This window comes from Lutra lutra, chromosome 2 (assembly GCF_902655055.1).
Source record: "Lutra lutra chromosome 2, mLutLut1.2, whole genome shotgun sequence".
Classification (NCBI taxonomy): Eukaryota; Metazoa; Chordata; class Mammalia; order Carnivora; family Mustelidae; genus Lutra; species Lutra lutra.
Window position 1 is genome coordinate 69,026,826 of NC_062279.1, and position 27,621 is coordinate 69,054,446.

The 27,621-nt window shown below is 46.2% G+C and overlaps 1 protein-coding gene across 4 annotated transcripts in view; it reads left to right on the forward strand.

Moving 5' to 3' along the window:
- Positions 1-775: 775 nt before the first annotated feature.
- FHDC1 (FH2 domain containing 1) overlaps positions 776-27,621 on the forward strand; it is a 39,434-nt gene continuing 12,588 nt past the window's right edge. The window contains exons 1-8 of one of the 4 annotated variants that reach the window (XM_047717676.1): positions 776-985; positions 7,397-8,031; positions 16,806-16,867; positions 17,546-17,648; positions 23,085-23,170; positions 23,471-23,571; positions 26,515-26,585; positions 26,687-26,794. In XM_047717676.1, the coding sequence (XP_047573632.1) occupies positions 7,534-8,031; positions 16,806-16,867; positions 17,546-17,648; positions 23,085-23,170; positions 23,471-23,571; positions 26,515-26,585; positions 26,687-26,794 (1,029 nt within the window). In that variant the 5' untranslated portion in view covers positions 776-985; positions 7,397-7,533. Of the gene's footprint in view, positions 986-1,064; positions 1,262-2,387; positions 2,746-3,192; positions 3,684-7,396; positions 8,032-16,805; positions 16,868-17,545; positions 17,649-23,084; positions 23,171-23,470; positions 23,572-26,514; positions 26,586-26,686; positions 26,795-27,621 lie in introns of those variants that run through there. The other 3 variants (XM_047717674.1, XM_047717675.1, XM_047717677.1) reach the window with 3 other exon arrangements.

Genomic DNA, 27,621 nt, shown 5'->3' on the forward strand with positions numbered 1-27,621 from the left:
ATCTACTCCTCACGTGTAATGTAAGCCTGGTCTATGGCTGATAAATGGGCTCTTGGCTGGTATTAATTTTGTTTATTGCTTTTGTTTTGCTTTGTTTTTGTTTTTGCTCTAATAGCTTCACTTGTTTCCATCCACATGGAGAACGAGTTGTGGGAGTGCAGGGGTTGAAGACCTGGGAGGAGAGACAGAAGTCATCGGGCACCAGAGACTGGAAAACTGGTCTGTTATCTGTTAACCAAGTCAAAGGTAAGGATGACTTCATCCCCACCCAGGGCGCCTCTCCACCCCTGCAGCTGATTTCCGACCGGCTGGTTTGCCCAGTAAAGGTTTTCTTTGACTATGTGTCTCACTGCCTGGTTTCACAAATTATGGGGGGGGGGGGGATGCGATTAAACTGTTCCCCCGTTTCTTCCTGTCAGTCTCCGGACAGCCTCCGTTCATGCTGTCTCACTTGCAGTGGCTTTTTTTCTTTGCTTTGCTTAAATATAATTGAAAGAGCCTTGCTACCATCATCACTGAGGAGATTTAAAAAAAAAAAGTAACAAACCTACGCGGTGGCAGGACCCAGAGAAGAGGTGACCTTGGGCAGCTCCCGCTCAGCTGGGATTTGGCTTTAAGAGTTGGGACATTCCCCCCTCCAAAGCCTGCCTAGTACTCCAGGGAGAAACCAGCGTGGGGCAGAGGGTAGCCTGGCGCGCGCGCCTGTGTGTGTGCGTGTGCGCGCGCGCCGAGGGTGTGCGTGCAGGAGTGTGCGTGTGCGCAGGGGAGGGTGGCGGGGAGGTTGCGGCAGAGGCAGCTTGGTGGAAAGCACTTGCAGGTTCAGAAGCGGCTTGGCGCCTCCCCTCGCTGGTTACACGAGGATACCTGGCTCTTCTTCACACTCGTACTTCGCTGTTTCCCGCCACCCCTACTTCCCTCGGGCGCCTTCGGGTGCGGGGAGCAGCGTGCCCGGGGGCGTCTTCCAGGCCCCCGGGGCCCCGGATAGGTGAAAGCAAGCGCCGCGGCGCCGACGCCGGCGCTCGGAGGGTGGGAGGAGGGAAGGGGCCGAGCAGGAAAGGGCGTGCTGCCCTTTGCGGCAGGCTGTGGGAGCGGGCTTGTCTGCAGCATTGTTACCTGGGGCAGCGGCTGAGCCCCGCCCCGCGTCGCCCTGCCCCCTCGCCGTCCCGAGCCGCCTGCTCCGGCTGCAGAGACCCGGCAGAGGCGTTGGCGCTGAGATCCGCAGTGGGGATCCAGGAGCGCGCGTGGGAAGCGCGGGCCGCGGGTGAGTGGGAGCCGGGTGGCCGAGGCCGGGGCGACCGCCGCTCGGGGGGAACCGGGAGCCGGACACCCCGGCTCCAGAGGGCCAAGGGCAGGGATCAGCTTGGACCCCGGGCTGCGGCGCCAAGTCTCGGCTGCCTTCGCGTCTCCATGGGAAGGGCTGGGGAGTTTTGCGCGCTCCCTCCGCACCCACTCGGGTGACTTTGGTGCCTGCACTACCCAGACTGCAGAGGACAGCGATAGGTCTCCTGAGGCCAAGACGCGCGGCTCTGGACCCGCGTCCGGAGAACGAGCTAGGTCACGGACCGCCTCGGGGCTGGACCAGGGTCGGCTAATGGAGCTTTAGCTGCGAAGATATTTGGATAAACCGCGCCCCCACTTGATCCCCGCCCGGTCCAAGAGCGCGCCACTGGCCAGCGGGGAGCCAGGACTTGCCGCTCCAGAAAGTGGGTGCGGGGTTGGCGAGGACCGCGTCGGAGTGATGCGGACCGAGGACAGGGCGCCTCTTGCTACTGCAAACTCGTCCTGGCGGTGCGAAGTTCAGATTGGAAGTTTCGCCGTCAAGTTGTCTAAGTTTGGGGAGGAAGCGGGTGGGCTGGTGGATGAGCTCCAGCCACTACGGTGCCCCCAGCTCCGGGACTGCGGGCTCTCGGGTTTTATCCTCCGACCAAACACCAGGAGTCTCCCCTCTACATTTTTTTTTTTTTTTCCGTGCTCTCCCTGGCTCCCATCTGTTGGCCCGCAGTGCGGCCGCGAGGCTTTCTCCTCCGCGCCCGGGACCCAGACCCCGGACGTGGGGGAGGTGTCGCCGCGAACGTACAAGGACCCGGCAGATCCCAAGTCCGCGAACTAGGAGATCCCCTCTTTGGCTTCCAAGCACTGAGATAACCTTCCCACGTTAGCCTCCGCAGCCTACCCGGCTTCTGGAGCTCCGTGGGGCCGCGGGGCGGAGGGGCGGGTATCCAAGGAACCGCGCTGGGCGGGGGGGGGAGCGGGGGGGGCGGGCGGACCCTAAGTCTGGGTCCTCCGGGCAAGGGGGCGGGGCCGGGCGACCCCCCCCCCCCCGACACGCCCAGACCCGCCCGCCCAAGGGGCCCGGGGAGGGGCGAGCGCCTGCTGCGGCAGCTCGGGTCGGTTGTGCTCCAGGACCGCGGGGCGTTCGGCGCTCCCGGGAGGCGGAGGGTCCAGTCCTTCCCCGGCGTTTGCCCTTTCGGCCCCGCCTGTTCCCGCACGGCCCGCAGCGGCCTCTCCGCGGAGCGCGCCCTTGCCCCGCCGCGGCAGCCGCCGCCGAGCCTGCGCGGCCGTGTGGGCGTCTATCTCCGCGGCGCACGGGCGCCCGCTCCCCCACCGCCTCTCCAGGCCTGGCGCAGATAAGGACGCGCGCGGCTGGGGGCTTGCGCGCGGCCGCCGGACCTCCCACTCGCGTTGCTCTCGGGGATCCGCGCGGCGCCCCCGAGCCTTCTGTGCGGCTCATCCCGGGCCGTTTGGGTGAGTGGCTGGGGCGGGACCCAGGACCTGGGGCTTGGGGGCGGAAGAACGCGGCGGATCGCCGGCCAGTGCTGTGACCTAGGAAAACTACTCTGCGTCCAGACTTCTAGAAAGCAATCGTGCCCCCCGGTGCCCCCACGCCGAATTTCTTCAGGACCTGGGAGTCAGTTTTCAAACATCTGTTTGCACAGAAATTGCCTCCAGTGTTCGGCCGTCTGTGACCCCCTCAACTGACCCACAGCTGTCTTCCTGGAATGAGTGGCCAGCGCTTCCTTCCCTCTCTTTAGAGCATCCTTTGGCGCTCGTGCGCTCCCCCTCCCCCTTGGTTTGGGGACCTTGATAGAAACTGAAAATGCACATTCAGAGACAACCGTTCTCTCTCTACTCTCTGGGTGTTGCACTCGGGGGCATCCGTGAAGTGTTTATGTTGTGTTGCGGCTTAAATACGCTGACTGGAAACAGTCTGGGGTTCTCTCGGTGCCGCGTGCAGTGCCAAGGAGGAGGGCTGGATGCTGCCGGCTCTGGTTCGACTGTATGATTGACATTCTGGGTTTAACGATCAAGAAAGGTTTTGAAAGATAGGCGGTCGGGGAGGGGCTTTTCCCCGGGGAATTAGTGGAGGGTAAAAATTCCATATTTTAGAATCGCCTGTACCCTCCCCACACTCCTTTGTCCTCTGCTTTTCAAACCTGGCTTGTTCTGCCCCCATTTGTCATTAGGAGGGTGTGGGCCGGGCCTTCCTGCCCCCACCTCATTTGTGACACAAGTCAGAAATGAAGGGGAAAGGTTTTCTGGAGGGTTTTCCTTGGGGTTCACTTTTGATTTTTGTTGACCTAGAGGGTGAGCGAGCAGCTGGGCCGTCAGGCCCCACTAACCGTCTTTCAGGAAAACCTGAGCTCTGAACGGTCTTACAGGAGGAGCTTGCTTTCCTCCTAAATGTACTGAGAAAGGAAACGTACATATTCTCTCATCTTCCCTGCCACTCACTCCCTTCATGTGTCTAACACCACAAGCAAAGTGGTGCTAGCTGTTGGGTGAGAGGGCCTCTTTGAATTCCCTTAGGAACATTTGCATTCTAAGACTTATTTTGGCTGACCAGCTAGACTAGAGACATGGCCCCAGCATGTGAATTAAAAATGTATAGTTCAGTGATGCTCTGTTGAGCTAAAACCTCTCTAGAGGGTCGGTCACTTAGACACACCCCTGATGGCTCATGATTAGCACTCGGGGCTTGAAGAGTTCTCATCTTCAGAGCCTTATGGTGACAGCTCTGTTTTACTCAGGGCTGAACATTTGTCAGCCTTAGCAGCTGTTCTCCCTGCTGCTGAGGTCCCCAACCTGTAGGTGGGATGTTAAATACAAACCTGTCTCTGGCTGCCCTGGGAAGGTAGATGGGACCCTTGACATTTTCCAGACAGAGCCAAGACTAATTCCATTGTCCCTGCTGGCAGTTGGCAGCTGTGAGAAGCAGCAAGCTTTTCAGGGCTGCAGCATTACCTGTGGGGTAGCAGACTTGGAGGGTATGCGTTTGCATCTTTGCTGGGAACTGTACCCTAGTAAATGAAATGTTCTTTGTTTATCCTCCGTTTTAATATGTTATGAGACTGTGGAAAGGGTTAGAATGTCTGTCTGCACTCTCTTTTTCCTGTGCCTCTTTGACACTGGAAATCCTGCCCAAAGGGAAAGCCCTATTAAAGCCCTATTGAAGCCAGTAGTAAAAGCATTAGCATCTTAGCTAATCATTGCTGGAGAATTTATTCATTAGAAGCTGCTGGGGGCCTAGGACCCTTATTTGTTACCCTGGGAAAAAATGAGCCAGACAACATACCAGTAACAGTGTTGTAAATTTGATTTTGTTCTTTGGACTTTTAAAAATAACATTCTTTCTCTAGATGGGGCTGTGGTTAGAATTATAGTGGGCTCCTCACTAACACTTGTCACTTTTTACTTTGACAAGCCTGTATCTTGTACTTCTTGTGTGCAATGGGCGGTACTCAAAAGGACTCGCATCCTTTGGAGCTTTAGTGTCAGAAACGAGTGCTGGTTTGAGTGTAGAGTCTTTCTCACTCTCTCACACACACATACTCCTTATTTGCTGTGTGAGTTTTAATGGCACATCTGTGGATAGACTTACGCAGCACGGGGGGAGTCCCTGCTTTGTAGGATGGAGACTTTTTTAAGGTTATCGCCATTCTTTTTTTTTTTTTTCCAAAGATTTTATTTATTTATTTGCAAGAGAGACAGTGAGAGAGAGCATGAGCAAGGAGAAGGTCAGAGAGAGAAGCAGACTCCCCGTGGAGCCGGGAGCCCCATGCGGGACTCGATCCTGGGCTCCAGGATCACGATCTGAGCTAAAGGCAGTCGTCCAACCAACTCAGCCACCCAGGTTATCGCCATTCTTAACGGGAATGATCTGTAAACGAGTCAGCATATCTGCAGTTGGAGGTGAATTGGAGGATTAGCAACTCTTTAATACATGAGATGTTTTATGTACAGAAGTATTTTAAACTATGTAAGGGATAAACAGCCAAGATTACCTGTGCAGTCTTGAAAAAAGAAGAGTTCAAATGTAACTATAAACTGTAATTGACAATGAGTCATTGCTTAAGGGGTGCCAGCTATGAAAACAGCCTAGTTATGCCCCTAATGGTAATTATGCAGACTCCTTTTAAAAGCCAGTTGCATCGCAAGTGAACTAGAAGTTGGCTTGGATTAAATAATTTCGGTTTTACTTTCTAAAAAATTATGCAGCGGGGATGGCTACACAGCACTGCAGATGTACTTAGTGTCGCTGATACACAATTATAAATGGTTAAAATGGTTAAAAAAAAAAAAAGAAAATCCAGTTAGTAGCTGACAATACCGTCTTCTACACATGCATAGTTTTCAAAAGTTAAATTTTCATGTTTCATAAAAACATTTGTGCTTGTTATTATTTATTTATTTATTTATTTGGCGGGGGAGGGGCAGAGAAGGAATCTTAAGCAGGCTCCACCACGCCCAGCATGGAGCACAACTCGGGAGCCCAACTCCGGGGTCGATCTCACAACCCTGAGATCATGACCTGAGCCAAAATCAAGAATCAGATGCTAAGTGACTGAGCCAAGCAGGCACCCATGTTCTTATAATTTAGAGATAGCATAATATATAATCACTGAGTTTTGAAGAAGGACAAAGCTAGTAGCGTAGAAAGCAAAGACTAGGACTATTAAAGGTATTTTTCTAGCAGCCAGGAGTAACTTAACGTTTTATCCATGAACCCAATACATATTTTAAAGAAAATACAGTACCTGTGAAAGTGAAGAGAAATCATATATACATACGACATTGGTTATTGTTAATAGTATCTTGGTACATGTATTAGCTCATTTATTCTTATGCAAACCAATGGAACAATATATTTTTATATTATAGATAAGGATGCTGAGACATAGGTTCAGCAGCCTCCCTCACCTCAAACTGCACATCTAAGAAGGAGCAGAACCGAGATCTGAGGAAAAAATGGTCTATTTCTAGAGTCTCTGCTCTTCTTCCCGAGGCAGTCCTGCCTTTTATGCATGGTTCTGTGTAAAGCATTTCATAATATTTGAATTAGTGCTATCAGACAGTTTATACATTTTCCTTTAACCTGTCCTTAAGTCTGAAGAAATGTAGTTGTTTTGACCTCTGTTTCCACATCAGGTCCATAACAACTCAGTGCCAAAAACAGACATTTAAAGGCCAATGAAAACACAAGCCAGAAATAAAACTCAGAGACTGTGTGGCTCAGGGATAGATGTGTGGCAGGTATGATGCGAGCAGCATATCTGTGTGTGTGTGTGTCTTCTCTGCTGAGAGTGTCACAGAAGAAGCCAAAGGGGTCGGCGCGAAGTTGTGGTTGTTTCTGCAGAGTGGCTTAACTAGAATCTAAAGTGATAGTGTTGGCAGCAATGAGAGAGGTCATGGAATGGATCCCAGCCTCCTAGTTTTACAAAGGACAGAACGGAAGTCTAGGGAGGTGAAGTGACTTGTCTAAAATGTAAGCAGTAAAGTTTGATTTGAGCTACAACATTTAATCTTACCACCTAGTGTTCTTTTCTCTGTTTGTGGCGAGCAGGAACATGGTGGCCCTGAGTCTGGGGGAATGAGTTTGGTTGCTATTTTATCATTTCCAGATGCCCTGCCTCATCTCTGCAAGGCAGAGGATACCCTTTGACCAAGTGACTGGTAGGGGACACGTCCACACAGGAGGAAAGCAGGGTCGTCCACGACTACCTAATGCTTCAGCCATTTGGGTAATTCCCCTAAGGGTCGGGTATCCATTGCCTAAGGAAGAGAAGCCAGTTAGTGAACAAGTAGTTTATTCATAAAGTGAGCGATGCTTGCAGAACCTATAGCAGGTTCTCAATAAATATGTGTTTTATTGATGAATGGAAGGTTTCCAGGTTGGGGTTGTTGGTGCTGCTGCTTTGGCAGCATTTCCAGGCAGTAAAATTTTGTCTGGTTCACATTTAGAAAAGTATTAGTCCCTTTTTATGCTCTTTTGGATGTGTTGCCTCTCATGGATTGTAATACCCAGCCGCCGCAGGAAGACCAGCGCTGGGCACTGAAGGGAACTAGCTGGCATTCAGACGTTTTCTTGTACCGATGTAAGGTTGTTTTATCTTTGTAGGTTTGGAAGATGACACACAACCCTGTTGCCTTTTTCTCTGGCAGCCGACCAGTGAGTGAAAAAGTATGACACAAGTTTAATGTTTGTGTCTGCTTCCCCAAGGCCAAGAAATTATCTCCTTAGAAGGCAACAGTACTATGCATGTTATGAATTGTGTCTCCTTGGTCAGCGATAAAGAGAATGGGACGATCACCACGGCAGCCGGCTTCATGATCCAGGAAACAGCACCAGGGCCGCCTCCTCCTCCTCCTCCCCCACCTCCACCTCCACCATGTCCCTATTCAGGGGAGGGCTTTCCTCCCTCTCCTCCTCCTCCCCCCCCACCTCCACTCCCCGGGGGGCCTCCGCTCCCACCTCCCCCTCCAGGACTACCCCCAGCTTCTCACCTGAATGGCTATAGCCACCTTGGTAAGAAAAAGCGAATGAGAAGCTTTTTTTGGAAGACCATTCCAGAGGAGCAAGTTCGTGGCAAAACCAATATCTGGACTTTGGCCGCCAGGCAGCAGCATCACTACCAAATTGACACAAAGACCATTGAGGAGCTCTTTGGACAACAAGAAGATACTACTACCAAGTCTTCCCTTTCTAGGAGAGGAGGAGCCTTAAATTCATCCTTCAGGGAGGCTAGGGAAGAGGTAAGAATGGATTGGGTTGGGGCGGGGGTGGGTATAATCCTGCACACACTGCATTGTTTTGTGTTTGGAAGGGTGTGTACATTTCTAAACTTGCTAAATCACTGAGAAATAAGATAATGCAAGTGCGTGTGCTCTGGAAATGATAGAAAGGGCCTTACATGATGAGCTTGAGCTGACTAGCAGGAAAGTGTATGAAGCGCGCATGCCACATCCTCCCAGACATCCCGGTGGATTATGACCTCACCCTGAGAACATGCTATGTGGGGCCATCGTTCTTTGGCCTCTCAGCACTGCCCTGTCTCCAGCACATCTGCTGCGGTTTCCCCTGGTGGAGCAGTTCTGCCGAAGTCCACATTGTTAGTCTCTGTGGAAATAAAAACCCAAGTTCCTGAACTCCACTAACTGAGATTAACTAGAACTTTCTGAGACAGAAGGCCCTTTGTTAAAGACACCCTTAACTAATATATGTCTTGAAGATTTTATCAGTATTTTTCTCTCTAGTTTTCCTTCCCTAAGTGTTAGAAGGGAGCCTTCATTCCTAGAGCTCTGGATTGAGCCGTGGCCTTTGTGGAATAGAGATTTCCAGAGAGTTCGAAGCGTAAAGCTGGTTTTACGTGGATTTCCTACGAAACATTTCCAGTGAGCTGTAAATGCCTTACACGGAGAACAAAGTAAAGCTAGCAGGTTATAAGAAGTTCACCTCGAAAGCATGGCTTCAGGGCTGCCAATAACCATATATTCTGGAAACTGAGTCAAAACATGCATTTAAAAGTACTCTGTTTAGAAACAAAGTAAATTGAGAAACCTCTGCTTACTAGCAGAAGTACTGAGGGAAGTAGAGATTGAAAGGAAAGAATGTTGAACACCAAAAATGGAAAGCGGGGTGGAGGGGTGGGCAACAATGTATCATTTTTAAAATCTGTTATACAGGAGCAGAGGCTATAGGTCAAAGATGGAGTGACTCTGGTAAGAGTGGGCAGGGCTCCAGGATGAAGTAGCACCCCTCTACATAATTGAATTCTCGAGCCAACAGTATTGACCTCTTTCCTCTGTCTGGCTCAGGAACAGGTTAACTTCTCTCCATGGGTTCACTTGGGAGGATTCACTTGAAATTGGTGATGTAGTCCCCTGTTGAAATAGCCAGGAGTCTACGAACTATAAAATGCAGAGAATGCTAGGATTAGAATTAAATGTGAACTGTGAAATAAATCTGAGAGGAAGTCTTGAGGACAGCCCCTCATGCCCTCGCCCGCTGAACTCCGACCTTCCCTGTTCTTCCCTTTCTGCAGAGCCCTTTTATTTCTTAGTGGATCCTTTCAGTATTGGACGGAGCAAGAAGTCACTTCCTTAGTACCCTGGCCTTTGCCCCAGCTTCCAGCAGAGACTCCTTGCTGTACCGTAGGGCATTTCTCACCATTGTTTCCTAGCTCTCCTTACTGAATTTCAAGAATTTGGAAGGAAAGAGTGGATGGGTACAGCGGGAAATGGAGTGTACCTCTCAGGAAACCACCTGTAACAACCAGAAGGGGGTCTAGCTCACAATACTGCTGAGGGGGCAGCTACCAGGTTAGAATGCATGGCCTCCCTTATAAATATTTTTATAATATAACATAATATATGATATGATATGATGTAATATAAGTAAATTGATTTTGGAAAATGATAGTTCCAGGGGCTGCTGGAACTCACAGCTTTAGGTTTGCTAATTCAAGAGCAGGTAAAAGCACTCAGGGAGGGAGGGAAGTAGCAGGGATAAAATACACATTACATTTACCGTCTTAACTGTTTATAAATGTGCCGTTCAGTGTCAGGAAGCTCATTGACATTGTGGTCCAACCGTCACCACCACGCCCCCATAGAACTCTTCCCATCTTACAGAATTGCAGCTCTGTATCCGTTAAGTCCTGTCTCCCCATTCCCTCCGGCCTTCAGCCCCACCAACCACCTTTCTGCTTTCTGTCTCTAAAAATTTAACCTCTCTATGTGCCTTATGTAAGTGGGATCATATAGTATTTGTTTCTTTGCAACTGGAACATTTCAGTTCGCATAATGTCGTTAAGGTTCACCTGTGTAGTACGTGTCAGAATTTTAAGGCTGAGTGATAATTCCTCTGTATATATACCACATTTTGTTGATCTAGTCATCCATTGATGGATATGTGGGCCTCCACCTTTTGGCTATTGTGAATATGGTGCGATGAATATGGGTGTGTGACTGTTTTTAACACTGGTAGGTCCTAATCTGAGAGAAGCTGCTAGAAAGAAAAATTAAACCACCATGACCGTGTGTCATAAGATAATCTAACTTTTCAACTCTTTAGAACTCAAGTAGGATGAGTAGTTTAGGTGGATGGATTTAAGTGTGTATTAGGCAATATCGTCACATAACAAAGGGTTATCCAGAATTATTTTTAATTTTTCATGCTATCTCCAACATGGTTAGAAGTATTATATATATAAAATATTTATAAATATGTTAATACTTATAAATAATTCATAAATAATTATATATTATATTTAATTTTAAAATATATAAATTAATAAATATGTGTGTATATATATACGTATATATATATATACATACATATATATATATATCGTAGTAAAAGAATACAGTACATGCTATTTTCTGCCCTCATTAGACCTTCTCCTAAGGAAATTACGACTCAGCAGAGTGATAGTTTCACAAGGTCCAGTGATAAGTTTTCCAGTTTACTCAGAAGGAGCAAATGGAATCCAGCGTTGAAAGTAGTAGTTCCCACTCCCTGTCTGCGTGAAGTGGAGAATACCCTAACGAGCACGTTTTGCAGAGGGACCCATCCTGAGCCTGGAAACACAGGCCATGATTTGGAGCACCTCAGGGATCAGATAATGTCCCTTTGAAACATAATAACCTCCTGCAGAAATGGCCTGCCATTATGTGGTTGGCTCCTACTTGAAAGGGCTTATAAAGCATTACAAATAAGTTTCATTATATCCCAGACAAAGGAGTTGCTGGAAGATAAGGAAGACCTGGGTTCTGGAATGGCTGAATTTAGGAAGAACAACACTCAATTGAGTAAATTAGAACATTTAGTAAGGGGGAGGGGAGGCAAGGTTATGAAATATTACTAACCTTGTGTTTTTGTTACCTAAAAATTAACCTGAGGAGGCTACAAATGTTATAATAATAATTAAACTGTAATAAAATAATTAGAAATAACAAAACTAAATAACGGGGATTAGTAATAACCCAAGTCAGCTCGAACTCCAAAGTTTGCAGAGTTCACTGACCTCTTCCCTGAGATGTTTTCTATCTGCCTGTCCCCGCTGTTCCCAGCCCCTTCAGCATCGCTCACACTGGTCAGCTGGGTCTCATGTCTCCCATTAGAATCTACAATGCTCTTAAAGGAAGGGACAAGGTGCCTGGGTGCCTCAGTCGGTTAAGCATCTGCCTTTGGCTCAGGTCATGATCCCAGGGTCCTCGCATTGAGTCCCACATCAAGCTCCCTGCTCGGTGGGGAGTCTGCTTCTCCCTCTACCCCTCCCCACTGCTTGTGCTCTCTTTCTCTCAAATAAAATTAAAAGGAAAAAAAAAAGTGACAGTCTTAGCTAGTTGATATCCTCTAAAGGAAATTAAAGGTAGCTGAGCTGAAAAAGAACTGAACCAAGGGAGCAAAGGGAGTGTTTATTAGTATGATAGATCAATATGATCAAAAGCAGGATTGACAATACACAAGATAAACGAGGCCTGAGGATGTAGTATAAAACAAGGTAACTACAGTTGATAACACTGTGTTGGATAATAGAAACTTGCTAAGAGAAAAGAACTTAAATGTTCTCACTGAAAAGGAGGAACCAAAGATGACCGTGAGGTGGGGGGAGCGGAGTCCTTTCACCATGTTTACGTATATCAAATAAGCATGATGCACACCTTAAATATCTTACATTTTATTTGTTAATTATACCTCAATAAAAGTGAAATAAAAAAGGAAAAAAACCCACAAATGTTGGAATACATGAGATCATTCTAGATGCTGTCTGTAATAATTTTATAATTAAAATTAATATTACCTTACGAGAAATAACTAAAATTCCTTATTAGGAGAAGAGAGCAAAGAAGAAATGAAGGGAGGATGGAAGGAAGATTGCTTTTTCTAATTTTCTGAACAGTAATAACTTATTCTCTCACTCCAATTTATTCTTTCTCAACTTTTGTTATGTTTTCAGTATGTTCCAGAATTCTGGGACATGCTCAATCCAGAACTATAGAACTAGACGAGTATTTGAAATACATTTGAAAGGAGGGGGGAAAAAAAGAAGCTTCAGCTAGATTTTTATCCCCACCCCCACCGTCCCCCAGCCTCGACCCAGGCTGGAACATTTCCCAGTTGGCAGCCAACCAAAATGAAAAAGAAAATGAAAAAAAAAAACAAAAACAAAATAAAAACATCAAAAACCAAAAGCTATGTCTCTATAAGAGGATACAGGAAGATTTTTTTAAATTTTGCTTTTCCAAATTTGACATAGCATTAAAATAACCACTACTTAGTGGTACTTAGAAAGGGAAGCCGTCTTTGACCTATTGAAAGAAAGAAACATGGCTTAACCATTTCTACTGCCTTGAGGACATCATGCTCAGTGAAATAAACCAGTCTCAGGAGGACAAATACCATATGATTCCACTGGTGTGAAGTTTCCCAGAACAGTCAGACTCAGAAATGGAAAGCAGAAAGGTGGTTGGCAGGGGCTGAAGGCAGGAGGGGGAGTTAGGACTTAATGGGTACAGAGCTGCAGTGCTGTAAGATGGGAAGAGTTCTGTGGGGTTGTGGTGGTGATGGCTGGACCACAATGTCCGTGCTCTTCCTGACACTGACCATTTAAAAATGGTGCAGGAGGGGGGCTCCTGGCTGGCTCAGTCGGTAGAGTATGCCGCTCCTGATCTCGGGGTCGTGAGTTCGAGCCCCACATTGGGGTAGAGATTACTTAAAAAAATTACATTTTTTTAAATACATTTAAAAAATACATTTTTTTTCTTTTTTTAACCACAACTAAAATACAAAAGCTGCTTCTTCCTTGAAAGACTATGGGAGGCAGATTGTGTAGGGGATTGCTTGTGGATGAATGTTCTGGAATCATAGAAGAAAAGAGGGGTGCTTAAAGGGTTGCGGTGGAACCAATCAGAGCCCTGCTGGAGTGCTGTAGTCTCAGTGTTTCAGTGGGAGACCCTACAGCCCTGGTCAGCCAGGCCGTGTGTGGGGACACTGGTTCTCCAGCAGGGCCACCTCCCATCCTAGTGGGAAGTCCTCAGAACCACGTGAATGGGGCACAGGACGTTGTATTTTGTTCCCTCGTTCTCCCAGGCTGGCGTAACTCTTCGGTGGCCCTTGACGGGAAAGCCTGTGAGCTCTGTAGTACTTGGGCTGTCCCTGCTGTGACAGGCCCTGATTTCAGTGGGGGTCCTGCCTCCCTGCCCTGTGGTGTCCAGAAAAGAAGATTTTGGTCGATTAGAACTGGTGGGCAGGGAGGGAGCTGGGTTAGGCCATCCTTGTTCCTGAGGCTGTCTGTTGTGGCCTGTGCCACCTGCACGAGCACAGTCTGGTGATCTGGGGGATTCCAGAACACTGCCCAGTCCCACACACACAGGTTCCTGAATTGTCCAGCTTTGAGCTGGCAAGCATTTGGGGAGTAAGATAAGCTAATTTGCATGTGAAGTGACAACCCGCTTTAAAAGACTTTAACAAACACTTTTATAACACTGCTTTAGAAGGATCCGGTGTGACAGCCTGTGAGGAAGAATCAGCTCTCATGCTAGGCAAGGGAGAGGATGCCAGGAGAGAGCAGGACTGCCCCTGGAATGCTATCAGTTTTCCTGCTGTTTGGATAAGGCTCTGGGCTCTCTTTGCCCTATAAGGTGCTCAGTGATGGCCAGCCCAGGTTTTTCTTTAGGAGTATTGCTGAATTCTCTTAAAAGTTTTTTTATAAAGTTTTATTTATTTATTTGTCAGAGAGAGAGTGAACACAAGCAGGGGGAGCAGCAGAGGGAGAGGGAGAAGCAGGCTCCCGGCTGAGCAAGGAGCCCAGTGCAGATGCAGGACTGACCTGAGCAGAAGGCAGATGCTTGACCGACTGAGCTACCCAGGTGTCCCTCTGTTAAACTGGTGTCCAGTTTCTGAAGCTTTGCTTCAAGTGGTGGAGGTAGCCGCTGCCCCAGGCTGTAGCTGCTACCCCGAGTCAAGGGGCACTCATGATGGCAGCTCCTAGAGGCTGTCTCAGCTGTGAGAATATGATTTCTATCCATCATCTCCCACATAGAGCTCTGGAGTTGCCAGGGGACTTGGCCAGGCCCTAGGGTTGGCTTTCTTTAGATCTGCCCCCATTCCTGGAGTGGATACCGTCCGAGGCTGGTGGGGAAGCCTGGCCCCTTCTCTCTATTCCTGTATCCTAGCGATATTCAAACTCACAGGAACTAGAGTGAGAAGGAACCCGAGAGACCCAGACTAGCATTTCAGTTCTCGTGTTGCTTTGGGAAAGGGATAACATGACATCACTGACATCTCGGTTTCCTTATCTGTCAAATAGGAGCGAAAAGAATAATTTCTCCATTCCTTTTCCAGGGGCAGGAGCTATAAACCTAGGTCGGGGACATGCAGTGTCAGGGGGTCATGGGTGGGGCTTGGAGTTGGGGGCGGGAGAGGGTGCTGCCATCCAGGGTTAAATAGAGCAAGAGGTGGTGATTTAATGAGAGAAATAAGAAAGAAGTTTTTTCCTCATTCTCGGTAGAGGTGAGTGCCGAGGGAGTCCTTTGATTACGAATACTAATGTATCAGTATACGTGTTCTTACTTGTGGCTTTTTAATTGATGGATTATAATATACACTTGTTTTCTGTCGTACTAAATTTAGATTCCTCTGTTTCGTATGCACTTTCCTCTTTAAAGGGTGTTATGTTTGACAGGTTTTATTCTCTGCCCGTTTTCTCCCCTCCTTTCACACTGAGCTTGAACTGCAGTCCCTGGGTAGGTTTCCAATAAGGAGCCTGCCCTGTGCGTCCGGGAGTTTATTTTATGGCTGGTAGGTGATTGCAGGAACATGAAATAAACCCCTAGGATAGTAAATAATGTGATTGTTTAAGATCAGCCTTCAAAAGAAGGCAGCCACACTCCTGTAAAAATTTAACCTTATAGCCAAGAAGTGCCATTAAATTTGGTTAACAGTTCTCGCTGCTGCTAAGAAACTTACAAGCAGGACTAGAGAACAGGAATTTAATCTGAAGCCTGATTCGCTTTTGTTCACAAATGAATCACATACATTTGGAAAGGAAGAGAATCATAACAACATTCCTGTTTTAGCTAGTCTCCCTTTACCAAAAAACAGTTGGAAAAAAAAAAAAAAACAAAACCTATGGCAGTGTTACGGTGATCTTTTCCTCCATGTATCTTGGATGTTCCCTTCCAGAGAAAGAAATGGCTTCTGTATGAATATTTATGTATGTATGTATGTATTTATAAAGATTTTATTTATTTATTTTAAAGATTTTATTTACTTAAGAGAGAGAGAGAGAGCCCAAAGGAGGTGAGGGGTAGAGGGAGAAGCGGACTCCCTGCTGAACAGAGAGCCTGATGCGGGCTTGATTCCGGGATTCCTGGACTCTTGGACTCTTGGACCCCGGGATCATGACCCGAGTCGAAGGCAGACACTTAATCAACTGAGCCACCCAGATGCCCCGGCTTCTGTTTTTAATAACAACATCCTCCCCACCCCCTGCCGAGCAAAGTTTCTAATTTCTAGTCTGATAAAACCCTGCCCAATTTTTCATTTTGAACAGCTAAAACCTATTGTAGCCCAAATCTGGGTTTTGACAGTATATTCGAATGGCACCATATTTCATTAAGTCAAAGATACTGTGCATTGTCAGACACATCCTGATTCCAGTGATGTTAATATGCATGGTTAGACTTGGTGAAATACAGCACAACAGTTTTCCTTTTTAAATTCTGAGTAAATAAAACGTAGAAGACTTTCTTACTTTCCCCTGAAGGACAATATATGAAGGACACATATTCTTTCTCAGTGAAAAATAATTTATCTTTTAGAAAAAAATTAATTGTATTACATTTCTTAAAATAACAGTACTGGTCCTTCTACATCCCTAAAGCAGGGCTTGGAACTCTGCAGTTGCTTGAGTTATTTTTTGCTTTCTTAGTTCAAATCTCATATGATCTGACTATGCTAACACAGCTGTTTTTCAAATTTGAGCTTTTAAATGAAGGCTATATTATTCTAAGAGGAAATAGCTAAATTTAAACAATTTTAATATACACTGTTCATTAATAATTATATAAGATAAGGGGCGCCTATGTCATTCATTCAGTTAAGTGTCTGACTCTCGGTTTCAGCTCAGGTCATGATCTCAGGGTCCTGAGATCGAGCCCTGAGTCAGGCCCTGCACTGAACATGGAGCCTTCTTGGGATTCTCTCTTTCTCCCCCTGCCCCTAGCTTGTGCACACACACCTTCTCACTCTGTTTAAAAAAAAAAAAAAAAAAAAGTTATGTAAGATTAAAATAGATATGTATTATTATAGTTAACGAAATAGATCATTGCAGGAAATTTGGGGAGATGATAATATTTTAAGATTTGCAAAACTGTGTTAGGTATGCCGATTAATAACCAGATTTACACACTGGAAGTTATTCTTTCATAATTAGTGTTGTATTTTGATAGGCTTTACTTCTCTTCTTCCCTCCCAAGTCTTCTCATTTGTAATAGTCTTCTGTGTGTCTGTTCTTTTCCAGATTACTGTCTTGGATGCAAAACGGAGCATGAACATTGGGATATTTCTTAAGCAATTTAAGAAGTAAGGTTTTTGCACACATTTGCAACTTTAGGCATATCCCTGGTGTCAGCATCAGTCTGTGGGTGTGGCTGAGCTGAAAATTCAGCTTCTAACGTTAGCGAAATTCATTCCTCATACCTGCCTACCCTCCTTCAACACACGGCGTGATAAGTGTGCGAGTGCCTGTCGCTCTCTGCTCTTTTCCTGCATGGAAGCATAACCTAGTGGCTTGAAGTACAGGCAGAGTTGCCTAAGGGTATCTGTTCAAGCCTGTCATGCCGGGGAATTTATGAATTCACCTATAGTGTTGCCCCTCAGCGGAGGTTGGACTGGTCAGAAGACAGTGGTGAAATGCCAGTGTTCTAAAGTGGAGAGGAGAGGCTCGCCAGGGTTCCATGCGACCAAAGGGGATTGCTTTTCTTCTCCCAGAGAAGACTCCTATGGTTTGCTGCCACTTTCAGCTTTTCTGGGATGCCCAAGGGTGGGCTTCTGGGTGTAGGGGCCTCTGGGCTGTGTGTTGGGACCCCCGCTTTCCCTGGCATTGGGTCTCCTGTGATTGCTGACACAGCGCGTCCCTCAGACTGGGAAGAAGGTGGGATGGGCAAAGGGTCAAGGTGATTTGTTTTAGTTTCCACTGACTTGTGTTTCTTTGGCACTCCAACAGACGTGAAATGGAATCTAATTAATTGTCTTTTCAAGGTCTCCTCAGTCCATTGTAGAAGATATTCATCAGGGAAAGAGTGAGCATTATGGATCAGAGACCTTGCGAGAATTTCTTAAGCTTTTGCCGGAGTCAGAGGAGGTAAGGAATTTGGCACAGGAGTTTTAGATGGTAGGAGTGATGATCAAAGCTCAATATTTTTCAGAGTGTCAGAACTCAACCTGGGAGGGGCCCTCTGCTACCTAGAGCCAGAGTCTTCTCATATACAAGTAATAAAAAGTGATTTAGTAGAGAGAGCATAAATTGTGGAGTTAGGGAACAGATGTCCCCTTGCTTGGGCAAATTTCCTAACTCTGGTGAACTTAGTGTCTGCACCTGTACAGTGAGGGTTTGCTAGGATGCCAAACCCTTAGTTATTCATCGGGCGTGGTACCGGGCACATGGGACCTCAATTAAATTTGGTTTCCTTTTCCATCGCCAATGACACTTCTTGCTGAGGCCGTATCCAAGTTATTTTATAAATATGTATACCTTATACACACAAAAATAAAAGGAAATCGCTTTTGGATAAAGATGCTTTAAAATTTTGGAGAAGTAGGTAAACTGCTAAGAAATGTTGTCTCTGTAATTAACTTAAAGGGGGAAATTGCTGTGATAGCGGTTTAGTACTGCAGTATAAAGTTAATCATCTTTTTGGGGGGACTGAATTAACTGAGCCGTTGAATGGTTGGAAGCTTTGTAAAATCTTATAAAATTGTAATACTGCCTTTTATTTCTGAAGAAGGGAACCCTGGAAAATTTTAGTAAGAAATGACATGAATATATGTGCTTGCAAACATTTAAATAATGTAAAATCTTACAAAGTAAAAAGTTTAAGCTACCCTTTTACCCACACAGCTGGTTCTTCTCTTCCCCATCCCACTCCTCTTGCCACACATAATTTATGGCATTTGACTTTAGTGCCATAAATAACAAGAGGAGTATATATCTGTACTACTTTTACATCAATCTGTGATAAACTTGCAAAGCCAACTCGAGGGTCATACTAGCTAACTGAGGATTCTAGGTATATTTGATAATCTGAACCTCTCTCTCTGTGTCAGCTTTTCTGTTTGCAAATTAAGTGTAATTTACCTAAGTCAAGATTAATTACCAGCATTTATTAATGACCGTAAAGGGTCTTAAAGTCTTGAGGGAAAGGTATGTTAAATCATAATTTACCCTGGATCTTAAACACCGAACAGCCCTTAGTCTTTTTTAATGTAGAGAATGAGAGTTTCAGAGTTCTTTAATTAGGATGGCTAGGGTTTAATTAATTTGGATTTTAAAAAGATTGAATTGTTCTTGAAATCTTACTCCCCTTTGGGCTTTTCTCGTGCCTCCTCCTTAGGACTTGCTGTGGTGCTCACTCCTGCCTGACCTCATGCCTTATTTCAGTGAGGGTCACATTTGAGAGCGCGTGTGGACATGCTCCAAAAAGCTCTAAATTTCTAATGAAAGGGACGTTAGGCGGGGTTGGGGGAGGCTGCCAGCTTCGTGCCGCAGTGAAGAGGTGGGAGATTAGGTACAGGTTTTCCTAATACCTTCGTTTCTAATTTTAAATTCAGGGGTGATTAGAGAATGCAAAGGTTGCAGAGGCCTCGGGGATTTTTCAAAGAAGCAACTTAGCTGTCAAGCCTCCCATGTTGTTGAGCTGGGGGTGTGGCACATAATTCAAGGGGGGGTGTTAAGGGTAAAGACGACTGAAACCCACCCGAGTGCTGCATTCGCTCCCCACCAGACAGTTAGCCAACCCCAGAGACAACGTCCTGCTGGGATGAGACAGAGCCCTGAGACTCTGCTACCGAGCCAAAGGCAGCTGCTTCTCCTGTCCCCCTGTCCTGCCGCAGGGTCATCCTTAGCCTGAATACCCGACAGGCTTGGTCACACTTCTTGTTTACATTACCGACTCTGGGCTTCAGTTCACCACGCCCTCCACACTCAACTGGGAGCTTCCTTCAGCGGGAACACCCTGACCATCTCCAGGGCTTCTTGGCTCCCCTCCCTGAACCACTGCGGGGATCTGCAAGGGCGTCTCCGTGCCCGTGGAAGCCACCTTCTGACAGATGCCTGCTGCGGGGACCCACTGGCCTCGCTCTGAGTGCTCCGTGGTCCCCAGAGCCACCCGGACCAAGGCCAGCCCCCAAGTCTAGGGTAGAGGGTGGAGGATAGGGATGGGGCCAAGGGGGAGCCAGGGCCAAGTGAGAGAGATTTAGGAATGTGGCAGATATATGTTAATAAGTGCACCAGTGTTTGTGTAACCACATGTCGCTAAGCTTGGGGTGTAGTGTTCTGTGCTCATTTTTCGCACAGGAAGGGACTGAACATTGACGGAGCATGTGTGTCCCTGTGTTCCAGGCACTGGGCAGGGCAGAATAGAATGCAGTTGGGCGAGATAATGGGATCAAGTGTGTAGTCCGGTGTGCCCGGCACGTAGAAGGTCACTCCGTTGCAGCTCTGATGATCTGGGGTGCCTTTGCCACTGAATCCTCTCGGCCACATTGTCAGACAGTCCTCAGGGTACAGATGGGAAACTGAGGCTCACGCAGGTTCGCTGGAACTCTGCTTGTGTGTCCCATACTCAACAGGCCAGAGGGGAAAGTGGATTTCCACGTGATTCATCTGACCCCAGCACAGTTCCTTCTGCGGCACTCCGCCGCATCCCTTTGAGGAAGGAAGGGCAAAGGTTCTCACAACCCCACCCCGCACCACCGTGGGCCTCCCTCCAGCTCTTTCATCGCCCCTGCTCCAGAGCGAGCACCAGGCGAGTGTCGCTTGAGTGATACTGTCATCTCATCAGCATGTTGAAAAATATGAGCGGAAACAGCCCTTTTCAGTCATGCATTCTCAGCTGACAAGCCAGAAGAAGGTTAATTTGTTTTCAGGATTTCTCTGCCCTTCCCCACAGATCTTTAATCTGGCATGTTTTTTTTCATTTTGCCCTAAATGTTTGCACGGTTAAAACTTGGAGAGGAAGAAGGCAGGCCCAGAAATAAAAGCCCTGGGAGGGGGTTCTTTGCCCTGGAAAGTATTCCTGTGGGCAGAGAGGGGACAAGGGAGAGGCTGGTGCAGGAGCCGGGTGGATGGTCAGAAGGGAGCCCAGATGCAGCCTGAGAGCCCTTCCCTCCCTTGGGGGTGGGGCCCCACCCCTGTGTCACTTTCAGGGACAGAGGGCTGGAAGGGGGTAGAAATTTCCTGTTCTCTCAGGCAGCAGGTTGGTCGCCGCCTCTGACATTTTTATCCCCTCCTCCCAACCTTCTATACCAACTCTGCCCCTTGTTGGGGAGAATGACAGAGAGGAAACCCCAGGGTCTTCTCTTGGGTGAACCTGTTGGTGGGAAATCTCGCTATTTTGAGGCCGTGTGAGTGGAATTAGATGGGACGAAGGAGGTCTGCCCTTGGGAATGTGTGCGTCTTAAGGAGCATGCTTTCTGCTGTTAGGACAGAAACTGGGCACAGCCAGGTCATAACGAGAGTCACCTGGCTCAGCCAACAAAATTATGCCTAACAATGTGTGATAAATGCTTTTTGATGATGACGAGAATGTACAATAATTATAGGGTTTGTTCACCTCTCTTTCTTACCTCCCTACCACTGTGAAGGTACAATAATCCCTCTTAATGAACGAGTCTCATTTTGAAATGGAATTAACGACTGTATACATGGCATTTAAATTAAATACTATCTTTCCATCACCATGCTCTTGAAATCCATAAACATTTTTAGCTCTTTATGTAAGTGAAGGAGATTAATCATTGTTCAGTTACAGCTTGAGCACATGTTTAATAGAAATACCTACCAGGTTTATTTAGTGTGACCTATTCTATATGCTTTAGACAGAAAATTGCACTCTTCTTTTCAGAAGCTTTGCACATGCTGAGTTGATGGTCTTAGAAAAGGGACAACCTCTCTCTGCCCCTTTCCATATATAGTGAATTGCTAAACTCTAGTTCAGAAAGGATCAGGACCTCCTCCTACGGTTTTCTCCATTCAGCAGCTAGGTACTGACTTGAGTTTAGCTCAACCAGAAATTCCATCTGCCCCTAAGTCAAATAAGCCTAAAAATGGGAAATTCAGTTTGGGGCCCTAACGGTAGAAGTAATGCCATTCTCCCAATGGCTATTTTCTGCCCATTTTTTAAAAAATGTAGTCTTAAGCATCAGACTTAAGTCTGGGGTGTCCATCGGCCCTGTGACATTTTGTATTTTCAGATTGTTGATGTAGACACTTCAGTTTGTGGATCTTTGCAGAACTCTCTGCTCTGTGTTTTGGAGCTGTCATTTCCTATTTCTCAAGACACTGAAAAGGCATGTTATTTTTATGGGCACCCGCCATGATCCCAGGGATGGAACAGAGTAAGCTTTAAAAGACTAATGAAAGATGGTGAGTGCTCATTGGCAACAGTTAGCTGCAGAGGTGGGCTGTCTACTTTACTCGTAGTCCCAAGGTTCGATTTACCGTAAAGTATTCTTGTTGCAAGACGCTCTACGACAGTGGACATAGTAGAAAAGTTCCCGTCGCTGGGCTGGTCCAGTTCTCTGCGTGATGGAGGTGCTGATTTGCTCTGATGAAGTTTGAGAACTTTCTCTTTGCTTCCATCCCCCACTGCTAGCTGTTCGGCTGTATTCCTGGGTCAGAACTCTTGTTTCTCTTTGCTGTGGTTAAAAGGATAATTTTGAGTTGAGTTTAATTTTTTACAAGAGTAATCCATGTTCATACAGACATTTTAGGACACAAAAATGAGCAGCAGAAGAAAATAATAAACCTATCACCTTGTGTAGGTAGGGGGAGTACATTCTAGTCTTTTCCTCCACACCTGTGGTGTGTGTATGGAGAGTGGGGGTCGCAGTGGATGCCTCTTGTAAAATTTCTAGAAATGGGATCTGAACGTACATTGTTTTATTACCTGGTCATTTTCAAAGGGGAGGTCTTGACATTGACCCCTCAGCTGCTTAAGCCCTGTTCCTTTTTCTCTTCCCACTGGACAGCAGGTGTGTTCTTGCCTAAGCACACAGCAGCCATTTGGTGTAAGGTTGTTCTGTGTGGAGGGGGGATTTGGCCACAGAAAGGTCTTTTAGCCCTCCCCTAGTCCGAGTATTTTATATCCAAAATATCCAAAATATTGAGATTTTTTTTCATTAGGGACCTAGAGGACCGTGTTAGAATGACGACCCAGTGTCCTCCTCTTTCTCCCAATGATCTCCTTTCCAGTTTATAACTTACAGAACATTTCCATCCTTAGAACTGACCCTTCCCTTGAGGACTCCTATGTCTCTAATTCTCCAGACAGACTGAAGTTATTTATACCCACACACATGACACAGCTCTTCTTCTCATTTGTCTGGTTTCTCTTCTTTCAAAAAAACATAGTCATTGTGATGATTTCCTTTTCTGTCTTTTCTTGGGTCTACATTTTTATTAATTTGAATTTAGTACTGAAATATTACTTTCTTACAGGGATTCTAAGATGAAATTTAAAATAATGTATTTTAATCACAAGTTATTTTTTTTTTTCTCTATTCTCTGTTTGTCTTTTAGATAAAGAAACTGAAAACATTTAGTGGAGATGTGTCCAAGCTGTCCCTGGCGGACTCCTTTCTGCACTACTTGATTCAGGTGCCAAAGTAAGGATTGTCCATCACTGTTCCTCACAGAGAAAGGGTTTAAAATCAGTGACATCAAATGCTACAGTTTTACTTTTTTTTTCTCCAAGACTTTATTTATTTATTGGATAGAGGGAGACACAGCAAGAGAGCAAACACAAGCAGGGGGAGTGGGAGAGGGAGAAGCAGGCTTCCCGCCGAGCAGGGAGTCTAATGCGGGGCTGGATCTCAGGACCCTGGGGTCATGACCTGAGCTGAAGGCAGCCACTTAACCCACTGAGCCACCCAGGTGCCCCTACAGTTTTACTTTTTATGTTTCAGCTATTCACTTCGGATTGAAGCCATGGTGCTAAAGAAGGAATTTTTACCTTCGTGTTCTTCTCTATACACAGACATAACAATTCTAAGAACCGCGACTAAAGGTAAGTGACCACGTGAGGCTTCATGTAATTTGTTTTTATTAATTTTGGTGGGAGCACTTTATTTTAGTTTTTATTCTTTTTAGTAAGCTTTCTTCTGATTTTTAAAATCAATTTATTTCTTTTTCTTTCTTTTTTTTATGGTTTTTTTTTTTAAAGATTTATTTATTTATTTGACAGAGAGAGAGAGATCACAAGTACACAGAGAGGCAGGCAGAGAGAGAGGGGGAAGCAGGCTCCCCGCTGAGCAGAGAGCCCGACGTGGGGCTCAATCCCAGGACCCTGAGATCATGACCCAAGCCGAAGGCAGAGGCTTTAACCCACTGAGCCACCCAGGCACCCCTAAAACCAGTTTATTTTTTAATGCCAGTGTAGTTCACACACAGTGCTCTCTTAGTCTCAGGTGTACAATGTAGTGATTCAGCAGTGGCCCACAGCACTCGGTGCTCATCACGAGAAGTGTACTCTCCATCCCCTTCACCTCTTTCCCCCATCCCCCACCCACCTTGCCTCTGGTGACCACCAGTTTGTTCTCTAGAGTCCAGTCTGGTTTTTTGGTCTTTTTTCTTTGTTTTTGTTTCTTAAATTCTACGTATGGGCAAAATCATAGAATTTGTCTTTCTTTGACTTATTTTACTCAGCATTATACCGTCTGGATCCATCCATATTGCTGCAAGTGGCAAGGTTTCATTCTTTTTTGATGGCTGAGTATGATTCCACTGTGTATACATACCACCTCTTCTTTATCCATCCATCCGTTGATGGACACTTGGGCTGCTTCCATAATTTGGCTACTGTAAATAATGCCCCAATAAACATAGGGTTGCATGTATCCCTTTGAGTTAGTGTTTTTATATTTTGGAGGTAAATACCCAGTAGTGGAATTACTGGATCGTGTGGTCATTCTATTTTGAATTTTTTGAGAAACCTCCATACTGTTTTCCATGGTGGCTGCAGTGGTCTGGTAGCATTTTCTTTTTAAAAAAACTGTTTAGTTGAAATGAGAAATGTGAAATCCTAATTCTGCTACACCCTAAAAAGGGAAATGAGATATTACGTGGGATGACAGACAGTTAAGGCTTATTTCCATTTACTTTCCTCCCTAATTAATTAGTTGATTAATTGACCAATCAATTAATTAGCATAGTAACCTCCCATAAAAGAAGATTTCTTTCATCCCCAGCTTCAGAGTAAACCTTGCTGGTTGTAGCTAGCTCTTGTTCCTCTCCCAGATCAGCTTTCCGTGTGCATGCTGTGTGTGTGTGTGTGTGTGTGTGTGTGTGTGTGTGCGCGCCCGCGCGCGCGCGTGTGTGCGCACGCGCGCATGCACAAACCCTGGGCACTTAGGCCAGCCACATCCTCCCTCATCCTCTGGCCTCTGGTGTCCAGGCCTGCTTTTTCAGCAGCATTCCTCCTTTCCTCCTGACTCCTCCTGGGCATCTCCAGTGTGCCCTTCTACAGGTTCCTGATGGTTCTGCTCTCTGTTTTTTCCCACCTGCTTCCCCTCAAGTCTCTAACTCCTGGTGGGCTATTTGTGTTTGAGAGGGGTGAGTGGGTCGTTTCCATTTCTTTGAACGACTTGCCTGCCCAGGTAGACTCCTTGGAATTGCTCTCCTGCCTCCCTCCAAAGCAATGGGGTTTTGCCCTCAGGCATGTATGGCGCTGAGCAAGCAGGCCTAGCCCAGTTGTGGGCACCCCTCATCTCCACCGCAGCGTCTCCGGTGCTCTCCACCCCTCACATCCTTCTGCATCCCATGTCCAGTGCCAGCCCGATTTCCTCTGGGTTGTTTTCTGGACTTCTAGGCATTGTAGAGCTGTTGATTCCTACTTGATTTTCCTGTTCCGTTTCTCTGGCCCGTATTGAGATAAAGTTTTGCTCTTCAGCCCGTCGTATTTTCTTCAGTTTAGAGAGGAGTCTCAGAATTCAGGGCAAGTGTTCTTCTTTCCATAGGGAGGCCTGTTAAAATTTCTTCCCACACACACCAGGGCTATTGCAGCAACTTTGGAAGGGCCGTTCCTCCTGTTCACATGGAGATGGAATAGTTCTTGTAGTGAGCCATGCAAATTTGTGGGCACGGCAGAAACATTTCTTATCTGGTTAACCTTCAGATACTGGCCTTCTTAGATAATGTAATACAGGCAGTGATCCAAGTGTAATTTTTTGAAAGTAATACCGCACTTAATGGAGAATATAAAGTTATTAAGATCATAGGTAGCTTTTTATTATCTATATATACTGTAATTTTAATAATCATCAAACCTTGCTTTTAGCTTTTGAAATACATTAATAATTTTTAATAATGTTAATTTGCATAGATGTGTGTGCAAAAGCTGCTGTGTTTAAAGAACTAAAGATATATTACAATGAAAGCTCCTTTATAAACCTTAAGCCAATCCAAATGAAATTTGTAGATTTGAATAAAGTGGACTGAGTCTCTGGGTGCCTGGCCCCTAGGGTTTAGTGCTTTGCAAGTCATTTACATGTCATCCCAGCCTGTTTATTTTTTTATCTCCTCATAGCTCGTGGACTAAGCAAAATGTTGCTCTCATTAGTTTCCATCTTCTATAAATATAATCTCAAAGGCGAGGGGATAGAAAGGAAAGAAAATAAAGAATTGCTAAGAAAGAGGTTGTGCCTATAACACAGTGCTCTGCTTTTCCTAAGGCCTTTGCATTTTCCACTCCTTGAAAATGTTCCTTATTGAAGTGTTTTGTGATACACTGAAGCATCATATGTATCCATTCCCAGTTAAAGACCAGGACACGGATTGCCAGTAGCAAATGACACATTAGATACACCACAGAATGTGTGGCTTGATTTGTTTTTTTCCGGTCTTAATACGTGGTTTAGGGTCAGAGCTTGCTTCAGGCCCTCTTGAACTTGGTTGTGGTGGCTCTCTTTGTGCACGGAAGCTCAAGGTCCTGTGGTGTGTTCTTTTTTGACAGAGTTGATGCTGTGTGAGGAGCTACATTCAATATTACACTTGGTGCTACAGGCAGGGAACATCATGAATGCAGTAAGTAAAATTAAAAAAAAATTAAGATGTTGTGTTTCTAAGTTTATTTGCCCATCTGAAGATATACGTATATATATTTTTTTCTGATTTGTCTTCTTTAGGGAGGGTATGCTGGCAATGCAGTAGGATTTAAACTGTCTTCTTTGCTCAAATTGGCAGACACAAAAGCAAACAAACCTGGGATGAATCTTCTGCACTTTGTTGCACAGGTATGTGGAAGTGGGAATTCAGAGAGAGAGAGAGAGAAAGAGAGAATGAGTGTGAGACCTCGATGGGGAGGTTTTTCCCAGGTATTAGGTGGCATCCCACAGAGACAGGAGAGGACCAGGTGGGCTCCATGAAGGTTCTATTTGCAGAAGCACCCTGCAACTTCTGAGCTGAGTTGCCCAATGCCTGGGGCTGTAGACTAGGAGGGAAATAGAGGTTGGGGGAGGCAGGGGTCAGGGTTGGTGAGGCCCGATTAGGAAGGATCCACATCCAAAATACTGAGGAATCTGGATTCATGCTTTAGCAGTGGGGAGCCAGTGGAAGTCGGAGCCCAGGATAATGGCCTGGCCAGGTTGGCTTTGTTTTTCGGAAAATAAGGCACTGTGGGGGATAGGCGGGAGTGGAGAGAGAACTGGAAATGGGGCCCCTCTTGGCAGAAGGTGGCTCTCTGACGGTTTGGAGAGAGAGAGCTGAGACTCCGAGTCTCGGCCACAGGGATGGAGGGCAGAGGCCTGGGTGCTGAGACATTCCCAGCTTTGGGCTGACTAGATTTGTGACTGGTTATGTGTAGAGAGTGAGGGAGCCAGAACAGTGAAAAAGATCACTTCCAGTTGTTCCCCTTTGTGAACTCTGAGGCAGGCTACCTTGTGACAAGCATGCGCTTGGTATTTGCACCCTGGCCGTCACCTCGATTCTGGCTGGGGCTCTGGGATACCAGAACAACCAGTTACAAAGTGAAAAAGTCTGTTGTTACATTATCTCAAATTACGAATTGTACCACTTTGTTTTTCCTTCATTGGATAGCCTTTGTTGTTTTGATAGCCATCAC